This window comes from Esox lucius, chromosome 22 (genome assembly GCF_011004845.1).
Source record: "Esox lucius isolate fEsoLuc1 chromosome 22, fEsoLuc1.pri, whole genome shotgun sequence".
Lineage (NCBI taxonomy): Eukaryota > Metazoa > Chordata > Actinopteri > Esociformes > Esocidae > Esox > Esox lucius.
In genome coordinates, this window is record NC_047590.1 from 19,320,051 (window position 1) to 19,331,696 (window position 11,646).

The window sequence follows — 11,646 nt, forward strand, 5'->3', positions numbered from 1 at the left end:
CGAGACAAAGCGCAAACGTGCAGGACAACATACAGTTACACACTGTACACAAAGTACAAAAATACAAAATGAAGTAGAGTCTGTAAGAGGTGCCATAACACTTCCTCCACCATGCTTCACAGAAGAGGTGCCATAACACTTCCTCCACCATGCTTCACAGAAGAGGTGGTATGCTTTGGCTCATAAGCAGATGCTCACCTTCTCATTACTCCTCCCTTCCCATCTTTCTTTTAAGTCGCTGAGGGTTTACTGGTCTGGCCAAGAAGGGGTTTTTATTGAACTGGGAAATAATTATTCTGTCATCCACCTCAGATATCTTTTGTAGGCTATAAGATTCTGCTCAACTTGAAAATCTGTTTAGGAGATTCAATTAATCCTTGTACATTTTCAATACGGCATTCCAAAATGCAACATTGCTTAAATATTAACAAAATGCGTTCTGAACCTTGCGCTCAAATTAGCTTGTAAATAATAATACATTCAAGGAATCATTGCACTCCAATCCAATTTTCAGATGAGAAATTACATTGAGAAACACAGAAATGCGTATACAAAACAGGTAATTTACAAACATGCAAAATGGTAAAAATCACAATATCAACTCTCAAGGGACAGAACAACTGTAGCAATATCAGCCACATCTGGAGCAGGCATGATGCAGAGGTTTATTAAGCTGACCAGTTCTACAAACATATACTGCCAAGGTCAGCCAGACATGGACAGAGACACCCAAGTCTAACTAAATTGGTAATTGGTTTATAAGAGTGAAAAGAAATCTCTGGGGTTTGTGAGAATTGCTTATATCCACGGTATATCCAAATCTTGTGTCAAGGCACTGCACGATGCATGACGCTTAAGTTCTTAGCTGTGGTACAATGATCATGTACCAAACCCGCTTGTGCCTTATTCCTTACGTATACCGATTTACTGTGATGCCAATTAAAGCAGAGAAAGAGCAAAGAGAAGTTATATTATGGTTTGGGGTGGCATTCATGCATCAGGGCCGGGCCAACCTGCCATAATGGAGTCAATCATGGATTTAACATTTACATCATGCAGCAGACGCTTTTATTATTGTAACGTTACTGAAGCTATTGGTGTACTTTCAATAAGTGCTCCCTAAAGAAATTGCATTTCTGTTTATTTTTGGAAAGTAAGTGATTGCAAAGTATTAATATCTCAGTGTCAGTTGTTGAATTAAGTTGCCTTTATCTGTTCAAGTTCGAAGTGTTTGTATTTGTCATGAAATGCTTAGTTTCCTTACTCCGTAACAGAGCAGATAAGAATAAAAACGGTATGATCTAAAGAAATTCATGTTAATGTATGATCTGTTCATATCTGTACACATCTGAGCAAAAAACAAATTTTCTGGGTGTGTACATACCTATATAAAAATGCACCTTTAGCAGGATATATTCTGATTAACCATGTATTTTGATCCATAGTAATACCACATCATTTGTGGTGTATTATTTTTTTCTTTTATATTTTACATTTCTATTTTATGTAATGTCTGTTAATGTTTTATAATTGTCTTACTACTGGCGCCGTAGGACGTTTGCCTGATACACCATGTGGCTAAACAAGTGAACTACACACAGACTGATTACAGCTGTACATTTAGATTTTGGATTTAGCTGTAAATAAGCGGTGATCACTGTACATTTCATTGTATTCTGTAATATTTACTCTTTAGTATTTTCATGAATAGAGAGTGTATGTTTCGGCTCAGTGATATTTTGACAAAGGCATGTGTTATCATTTTATATTACTAGCTATTCAGACAGTTAACCAAGCAAAAATATGAATACCTGTTAATATGAGTAGAATTCCTTATGTTGTAATATCATGTTGTTATAAACTATTTGTGTGACAATTATTTACACTGACTACACTAGTATTTTACAAATATGTTGAAATCTTTATTTTCCTACACTCACGGCGGCGACGTTCAGACATTGCACATAGTTAATCACTCACGGCGACGTAGCACATTGTTGAACACTCACGGCGACGTTCAGACGTTGCACATGTGAATTCACTCACGGCGGCGGCGTAAGAAATTTTGACAACGTCTGTAACGCCGTCGCCGCCGTGAGTGATTTACATGTGCAACGTCTGAACGTCGCCGCCGTGAGTGTAGCAAAATAAAGATTTAACATTTCAATCATGGGGGTATAACAACATATTTGTAAAATAATTAAAAATAATAAAATAATTGTTTACTCTCTTTCCACTATAGCTATGTCACTATCAGTAAGAAAGCAGTGGTAAGAAAGCTGTTGTAATAACAAACCTTTATCGGCACAAAAGGAGCACAAATGGTTGAGCCTATTTTGAGTTAATTTTACCTATAAAATATCATTATATATCTAGCAGCACAAACAAAACATTTTACGGCACAAACCAGCACGAACGATTAAGCCTATTTTGCCATAGATTTGCGCTGGATTGGGGACCATCTTTACCCAGATAAAAACCTTTAATCGCTTCTACTCCAGTTGTGCTGCTGTCATTTTAAGTATTATTCCTAAAAAATATTTTATAGTTAATTCAAAAAATATTTTATAGTTAATTTATAGTCACTCCGCCCCCCAAATCCTCCAAATTCACCCATAAATGATTTTGTTTGTGCCGTTATAGTTTTTGTGCTGCTTTCATATTTTAAATATTAAATAATATGTTATAGATCAAATTCACTCAAAATAGGCTCAATCGTTTGTGCTTCTTTTGGGTCGGTAAAATCCTTCCTTTTCAACTTTTTTTGGAAAGAAAAATGAAATGTCTAATATATAAAACGCTGCTTCAGTACAATGAAAAATGTAAATGCACAAATGGAGAACAATTGAGCCTATTTCGATGGAGTTTTTAGCATGTTGTGGGGGCTGGTGACACCATACCCTATAATTAAATATCTAATATTTAAAACACCGAAGCAGCCAAAATTAAAATTGTAACGGCAAAAAGTGCTGCTATACTTTTTTAGATATGAAATAATATTTTATAGGTCAAATTCACTCAATAGGCTCCATATGTGCTCATTTTGTGCCGATAAAGGTTTGTTTTTGCGTAATATATACAACGCTGCATCAGCACAAACGAAACTTTTAACGGCGACCTAAAGCATAAGAGATTCACTCACGGCGACGTTAAGCCAAAGAGATTCGCTCACGGCGACGTTAAATGGGAGCAAGTTGACGGTAGGTCGCTTATCTACATCTCCGTGGCAGAATCCACCCCCTATACCCCCCATAGTTTTTGACGGGTCACCTAGGTCCTGTGCTACTCCACAGCGGCGGCGACCCGCTAGACTAAAATAGTCCGAAAAAACACTCATTATAGGTGTACCGTGATTCAGGATACTGACTCCAGTACTCACCGATATGTTTTCGGAATCGGAACAACTCTAGGTAAAAGGAAAGAAGTGTGAGACACAGCTTTGGAGCAACTTGGTTGATTCACAACACTACATAACGGGTTCTCACTCTGCGTGTGTTTCGTGCTGGATGACGGTCGTGCTGAGCGGTGCAGCCTTGCAGGTACAGAGGAGAAGTAGAAGAGAAGAGGATGACACCATTTGCTAAGCGGGGATGTTTTCATTTTCATCCTTAACACATACATTTTAAACCACAAACTACGGAGTATGTTTTGGACATTATTTAACCTTGTCAAAGACGAACAAAAATGTTAGAATAACAACATTTCTTACTCCAAGTTTTAGGGGTGCTGAGCTCCATTTTAGGGGTGCTGAAGCACCCCTAAAAAGGGGCTAGCCTCGCCCTTGAGCTAGAGCAAGCTTTGCCATCATTAGGGTAACTGCCCGACACAGGATCAGTTTTCTTACACTCTCACTTGTCAATTTAAGACCTGTTAGCTCAGCAAGATGCAAGGCACCAAAATAATGACCATTTATGTTCTGAGTAACTACGGAAAAGCAAGGTGAAGCAAGTTGAATTGTCTAGCGCATTAAATACACTTACAATCCTTACAAACGCACGAAGAACAGAGATAAGACAGAAAATCCAGATGGGTCAATCCTACTATTTACTATGCCTTTTGTGTCCCAAGGATTTATTGCTACATATCTTCAGCAAATATTTGTTATGACTTATGCATTTTTAAACTCCATCTACTATAATATTAAATATGTACCTCAGAGTAAATTAAATGTTTATTAAATACTTTGTTGTCAGTTAATCCTAGCTGAATTGTCATGTCCCTCAACATTTTCAATCACCTTCGGTTATAAATATAATTTACAAAATCCTAAATATTTCAATAATTTTAATAATAATGATCTAACTACACATGTAATTGAAATCAAATATGATTTTACGATACAATACAAATTCTAATTTAATTTATGTTATTATAGAAAAAGAGGATAAAAATGGCTTGACATTATTATAGAGAACATATTTTCCTACATTATTATTGTTTAAAATATCTTTGATGAGCATAAATTAGTATGGTTTCGTAGGGAGACACTTGATTTCATAGAAAATGTGAACATTGTCATAAAGATGCATTATAACCATTTCTAATAGTTATACATATGTCCTGTAACAGGGTGGACATTGGTGATACTTAATATGTGAATAATTTGCCCATAACTATTAGGATTTAATGGCATGAACTGGACCACATTTCTTTAGGACAAAGTTATAAGGTCAAAAGGCAATGGATTGTAGGAATGACTCAGATAATAAATTAATACGGTGGTGATACATTTTTTTATATTGTGGTACGTATGAGTTATATTCTTCCTCATTGTATTTTATATTTCCTATTATTATTATTATTGTGGTTGTTGTTACTGATGCTGTTATGATTGTTGTTTTTCCTGATAATGATGGTCTTATTGTGAATCAAGCATTATCTAATGTCTTAATGTTGGTTTACACGGTGTCCAACCGGACATGAGTTTGATCGTAAGGATAGAACAAAGATCATATTGATGAATACCAGCTCTGTCGGTCAAATGATCGTCTGATAATTTTAAGATCAAATTTGATCATATGCACGTTTCATGAATGAGGGCCTGTGATCCCAAACATACACTGTAAAACCTAATAAATTCAGAAAACATTTGTCGAAACTGATTACATCTAAATATTTAAGTCCACTAACTTAATTTTGTTAAGTATGTAATTACTTAAATATTTTTTTTTACATTTTATTTCAAGTTCACTGTACATAAAAATATAGAAGAAAATAATTTCCCAATATGCATTCCCCTGTCAAGTGAACTCTAGAATTACCACCCATGACTGTATACGTTAATGACAGAGACATGGTTATTGAACACATTGATTATCACTTTGTTATGAAATAGTCAACTGTGAATACCTAATATATCCTATAAATTCTTATTTTGAATTGCAACCCACCTAGCTCATGGACTATTCCTTTTAAATGTCCTCAAAATACACTGTGCGGTATTTTGACAAGTTGCCACAAGGCACTGGCTTGCAAAGGAATGCAAAATTCCTATTGACATCCAGCACATTGTTTATATAATTGTTACAATCATTTCAGTAGTGGGTGCAAAATCTACTGTATGTTTGACTGAATGATTGGATTATTCTAGACAAATGTTGGGTTTGATGTTTCTGCAGCAAAGATGAATCAATCATTCAATGTCCATGCAAAAAAAGGATATTGAATGATTGATTTGGATAATAAAATAATTCCAAGATAGCAACCTGAAGCAGAGCATGTTGGGAACATTTTCATTTTAAACTTATAAAAATTGAGTAAAAACATAAACATTTTGAGTAATTGGGAACATTTCTCTAACTTTGAGTTACCTTTAGTAGAAACATTTGAGTGAGCAATACATTAGGGTTTACAGTGTACATCAAAATCAATACAGAAATGTTTGCCAGACCAGAACTTTAATTTATGGTCTGTGGTCTAAAATAGGAGGTTAGTACATTGTACTATAATCGTACATATTGAAGAACTATTGGGGATTCCAGTTTAAAGATTACTCTAAGAACATTTTATTTTTAGAGTGGACAGTCAGAGCACATTCACTTTACTTAAACCTGCATCCACAGGATATGCTGCAGCATGTGGGTTTTTTGGTTTGTGCAGCAGAGGAAACTCCTAATCAGATTTTATAAGTTGGCCTCATACCACTTCCTGGTGCCATCGGTACAGTCATCTTCCACAGGGGCGGCTACCTGATTGGCTGCAGCACAGGTGAGATGTTCACTGGCAGTTATTTTTTCATATATACTGTCTGGCAGTGAGTTGGACCGGCGCTTTTGCTGGGCTTGGTGGGGACTAGGTTTTGGTCGTGGGGATACTGGCTCAGTCAGTGGTATAGCTATGTTCTGTAACAAGGAAGCAGTATTTAAAACCCCACCCTTGATTATAATGTCCCACACCTGGGACGGACAGACAACGGACAAGACATGACAAGCACCTGAAGAGTCCACCATGTTACATAATGGAAACTATAGAAAGATCATTCAGAATCTTTAGAGTGCAAATATACAGCAAAGTAAATGAGAGTGGTGTCAAGTGTATTTCTATTTTACCTGTCTCTCTGGTTGTTCCTCTATTTTTGGTTGTCTTGATGGACAGACACCTACAATTTGAAGGGTATATATTAAAAATATATGTAATGTATAACAGGGAGAGACACATGGAATGAACAAAGAGGGCCTTTATAGATATTTTACTAACAAAAGGAGAACAGGGAGGATGTGAAAGAGAGGATGTGAAGGGGAAATCCAACTCAAAAGACAAACTCCTTTCATAGGGAGGCAGCATCAATCCCTGGGCAGCCTCTCAGTGGTGTCTTGGGCGGACCAGGTGTTGGTGGTCACATTTTTGTCAGCACCCTGCTCCTGCACCCAGCAACCTCCAGTACCCAGCACCCTCCAAATACCAAGCTACTTGCAGGTATACTTGCAGGTGTCATGACACAACACTGATATAACTGTTCGTGTTTGATTGTGCAGTGGTCATTGTAAGAATCTTACCTTTACATCCATGTTTCGATAGCATGAATATTGTTAGAACCATGATGACAAACACCACAAGCACAGCCGACTTGTAAACATAAAGCCACAGCCCCTCCAGGAAACTGTCCCTCTGACCTGGTGTGATGTCTGTATAGAAAAGTGGAGCAAAGGCATCATTTCCATGTTTAACAGTGTGAGGTTTTGTTTGGTCTTGAATGTGCCCTGTTTTCTTTCATTGTTTTGAATGTAGCCAATTATTTTTAATATTATCGTTTGCACCTGTGTCTCGTTTGCCCCCATACATGAGTTCTGTGTTTGCTGTCAGTAATTGTGAGGTATTGTTTGTGTTTGCAACTCTACTGAACCTTCTCTTCCTGAGCATAGTATGATCTAAGTATCGTAAAAGACTGTTTGATATACTGACTTTCGCCTGACCGCTTCTCTGGATTTCCCCATTGTACTTCAGTCTCCTATCTATGTTGCTTCATCAGTTACTGACCATCTGCCTGCCCTTTCACTTCACTACAGCCTGTCCCCTTTGCTCTGCCGCTTCCTCCCTAATAAATGTCTTGCGTTCTGTGCTTGGATCCACCCCCCCATCCAACCAAACAGTTCTGTGTGCATTCATTACAGGCAGGTGAAACATACAACCAACAGACATTTTAATTAATTGAAGCTATAGTGGATTATAACCAGTGTGAATTACATTTTGATTGGCTGATATCCGTGGTATATTTAAACAATAAGGAATTAGGTGGTGTGGTATATTGGTTCCCAATGCAAATAGAAGACTAAAAAGCAATGTTATGACAGTCTCAAATACCACAACTATTAGCCAATCAGTATTCAGGATTCAAACCTGAGACTTTATAACTTGGCAATAAGTTACAAGGGGGTGTGGTGTATTTCCATTATTACACAGCTAAGAGCTGTTCTTACACACATCGCACCTTGCCAGTTTTAACCTCTGGATATTGGCCATATTACCACACCTCCTCCAGCATTATTCTTTTACAAACACTAAAAATGACAAATTTTACTGTACAAAGTTACAAGTCTCTAGTCTCTTTTGGTCACTCAGTACAACACTAATCAAGTTAAACTTGAACACAGTTGTTCACTGAAAAAGGTAACAACATCACACCATCAAAAGGGAGACACTAGGAGGGCCTATTGTTGATCCTGGTGGCATTCCTATGGTCAACATATTGGTTACAAGACCTTCCACATATTGTGGAGTCTCTTGGTAGTTCTGTGGAAGCCCTTTCCACCCCTGGTTATAGGGTTTCAGAGATGATGTGCCTCATCTTAAGCAGATTTTTAGATATTGAGCTTAGTGACTTACTGAGCGACAAAACACTGAAGAAATAAAGAATGACTGACCAAAAAGCAACTTCAGTTTATGTCTGCAGTTCCCAGGGGGAATTAAAGACATAAAACAAATTTCGGGCCCTGCTCTGTTTTTGTGTGATGAAGAGTGGTCCTGGAATAGAAAGGTAAGGGCAAGCTCTAATTTATAAACGGTAGAAGGCAGAGCATTCGGTCAAGGTGCTAGTCCTCTCATAAAATTAGTAAAATTATTCAAATAGCATAAATAACATTAAGAATCAGCCTTAGTGATACAACAAAAATAATCGGGTGATTCTCGTATGACAGTGTTTGTGTTTGCTACTCTTAACATCTGTTATAGTTTATTTCAAGGGATTAGAAGAATTTGACAAACTCCTTAGGTTAAAGGGCCGCAATGTATATTTAGCTTAATGAACAGCCTAGCTTGCTTCACATGATAAAACAGTAGAATATAATCCAGATATGGCCTCTGCAGCATTGGTTAATCCTGGACAACCCTGAACACTTGTACTCCTTGAAAAACATTTTGTGAGGGAGCATGCTTGCTGATTCCCTACCTGAAGCAAATGGCTATCATAGGTTTGTAGGGTCAATTTATTCTGTAACTCTTTTATGTTTTGTATGCAATGCATGCTATGCTATGGGAAAGTGTTAATATCTGCTCTCTTACCTGTTTCCTTCTTCTGATTATTCATTGTGGTGCCATCCACACTCCCTGAAATGAAACACTAGATCTTAGTTGCAGGCAGAATTTGCCTCCATGAATAATGACTTCATCAATAACAAATTAACAAATCAGATGGAATTACAGTTAATCCTTTTCTTACCTGAAACAGTAACATTGATACTATGACTCACAGCGGATTCTAATGTACATTGGTATAAACCAGAATCATTTACGTCTATTCTTTTGATTACCAGAAATGAGGTCCCATTATTGCTCCTTCTTTGCCATTTGATATCAATAAGAGCAGTTCTCTTGACAGGAACCCAATTTGATCCATTCAAAAAGGGCTTTATAAATAAATTTGATTGATTGATTGATCACACCATCAAAAGGGAGACACTAGGAGGGCCTATTGTTGATCCTGGTGGCATTCCTATGGTCAACATATTGGTTACAAGATCTTCCACATATTGTGGAGTCTCTTGGTAGTTCTGTGGAAGCCCTTTCCACCCCTGGTTATAGATTTTCAGAGATGATGTGCCTCATCTTAAGCTGATTTTTAGACAATGAGCACAGTGTTTTACCGAGCGACAAAACACTGAAGAAATAAAGAATGACTTCAGTTTATGTCTACAGTTCCCAGGGGGAATTAAAGAGGTAAAACACATTTGGGGCTTTGGTCTGTCTGTGTGTGATGAAAAGTGGTCCTGGAATAGAAAGGTAAAGGGCAAGCTCTAATTTATAAACGGTAGAAGGCAGAGCATTTGGTCAAGGTGCTAGTCCTCTCACCATGCCTTGTACCATGTCTTGACAGTTTGTCAGTGGATTGAGTGTTAATCCATTAGGGGTCAAACCAGTTCCTTCCCTTCAGAAACAGCTGTCATAGACATATTCTAAAGGTGGATTTTAATAGGCTATCAACATGCTGTTACAGAAAATAATAAAAAAAAAACAATTGAACTAATTGAAAAACAATTGAAAAACTAAATAAATGTTTGTCCACATAGTGACAGGATGTAAATGTTTCAACCTGCGTGTTTATAAAATAGTTTTACAGTCAGTAAAATTATTCAAATAGCATAAATAACATTAAGAATGAGCCTTAGTGATACAGACACAACTAAAATAATCTAGGGATTCTCGTATGACAGTGTTTGAGTTTTCTACTCTTAACATGTGTTATAGTTTATTTCAAGGGATTAGAAGAATTTGACAAACTCCTTAGTTTGAATGTTTTGTATGCAATGCATGCTATGCTATGGGAAAGTGTTAATATCTGCTCTCTTACCTGTTTCATTCTTCTGATTAACAACTGTGGTGCCTTCCACACTCTCTGAAATGAAACACTAGATCTTAGATGCAGGCAGAATTTGCTTCCATAAATAATGAATTCATCAATAACAAATTAACAAATCAAATGGAATTACAGTTAATCCTTTTCTTACCTGAGACAGTAACATGGATACCATGACTCACAGCGGATTCTAATGTACATTGGTATAAACCAGAATCATTTACGTCTATTCTTTTGAATACCAGAAATGAGGTCCCATTATTTCTCCTTCTTTGCCATTTGATTTCAATGAGAGCAGTTCTCTTGACAGGAACCCAATCTGATCCAATAATTTTCCTCCATAAGATAAATGATGATGAGTCGGGACATAAAATAACAGTGCAGTTAATCTCCAAGTAATCTCCAGGTGAAGCCTTCCAGACAGTGTTCCTTTGTACTCTGAGCTCTGGGTAACAGTCAGATTTATTATCCTGTCCTGGAAAAATGGAAATCAGTGAAAGTCCATCAGCATCACTGACACAACCACACGTGCTTACATTTCATGAATAGCAAACGTGACATTGTATATAATTACTTTAAGCCTCAGAATTAGAGGGAGTGAACATATTACAATAACAGAGGAAATAATGAAGGACACTGAAATGGTCCGACTACATCCCATGGTGAAGAAAACTCATGACCTCTTTAACCTTTGGAGTCTGAAGAAATTCCGTTTGACCCAGAGAACCTCTACAAACTCAGCACTCTCAGGCTGAATCAACGCCAATGTCAGCCACCAGAACCCTGTTAGAGCTACTACCATCTAGCAGACCGAGACGGTTCAAGAGCATCATGACAGAAAAAAGCTTCTTTAAGACTGTTAAACCTACAATGTATCTGCCCTGGATGATGCACAGGCTACACACCCGTCATTTTTTTGTTTTAAATCCTTTAGCCTTTTTGTAATTTTAAATCTTTATCAATAAGAAATACAAGTTAACTAATTTGATCCCATAATGAGTGTTTTTTTTTTTTTGTCTAACTTACCGTAGATGCCCAATAGAAGGAGAAGCCCAACCAAGATGGAGTGAGACAGGCCGGTCAGGTACCAGCGGTAGTTGGACCTCATGGTGACATCTAACACATGGACCTTCTTTGATAAAAATGTTAGAGTGGAAGTGGAGGTGGTTGAGGATGACTGATCATCTGAGTGTTGGTGTTGTCTGTGTGTCTGAAAGAGTGATATAAGCTGGGTGTCATCCCTCTCTCTCTGCTTGTACAGATACACACTTCCAAACTGGCCAATGTCTGTCACTTCCTGAGAGTTCATGATAACATTTCTTTCTTTCAGTTTTATATTTCCAGTACAGTAAGATTAC

At 37.2% G+C, this 11,646-nt stretch overlaps 1 protein-coding gene across 2 annotated transcripts; it reads right to left on the reverse strand.

Annotated features, from left to right (window-relative positions):
• Positions 1–5,784: 5,784 nt before the first annotated feature.
• On the reverse strand, positions 5,785–11,416 carry LOC109615595. 2 transcript variants are annotated; one of them, XM_034289931.1, is made up of 7 exons: positions 11,315–11,416; positions 10,440–10,763; positions 10,283–10,327; positions 8,998–9,042; positions 6,996–7,124; positions 6,549–6,598; positions 5,785–6,341 (listed from the first exon to the last, which is right to left on the reverse strand). In XM_034289931.1, exons 1-7 carry the CDS (start codon positions 11,394–11,396, stop codon positions 6,123–6,125), a joined length of 894 nt encoding a protein of 297 aa, XP_034145822.1. In that variant the 5' UTR covers positions 11,397–11,416; the 3' UTR covers positions 5,785–6,122. The 2 variants fall into 2 exon arrangements, 1 of the variants encoding a protein (XP_034145822.1); XR_004575177.1 differs by lacking the exons at positions 8,998–9,042; positions 10,283–10,327; positions 10,440–10,763; positions 11,315–11,416 and adding an exon at positions 7,413–7,472.
• Between the last annotated feature and the right edge of the window lie 230 nt (positions 11,417–11,646).

Bases quoted from the DNA above. Each gene is read 5' to 3' on its own strand.
- LOC109615595 (XM_034289931.1), bottom strand. From the start codon at position 11,396: ATGAGGTCCAACTACCGCTGGTACCTGACCGGCCTGTCTCACTCCATC. The intron at 9,043-10,282 runs GTAAGAGAGCAG...GTTTCATTTCAG, and splicing joins TAATCAGAAGAATGAAACAG to GGAGTGTGGATGGCACCACA. The intron at 6,342-6,548 runs GTAAAATAGAAA...TCCTTGTTACAG, and splicing joins AGGAACAACCAGAGAGACAG to AACATAGCTATACCACTGAC.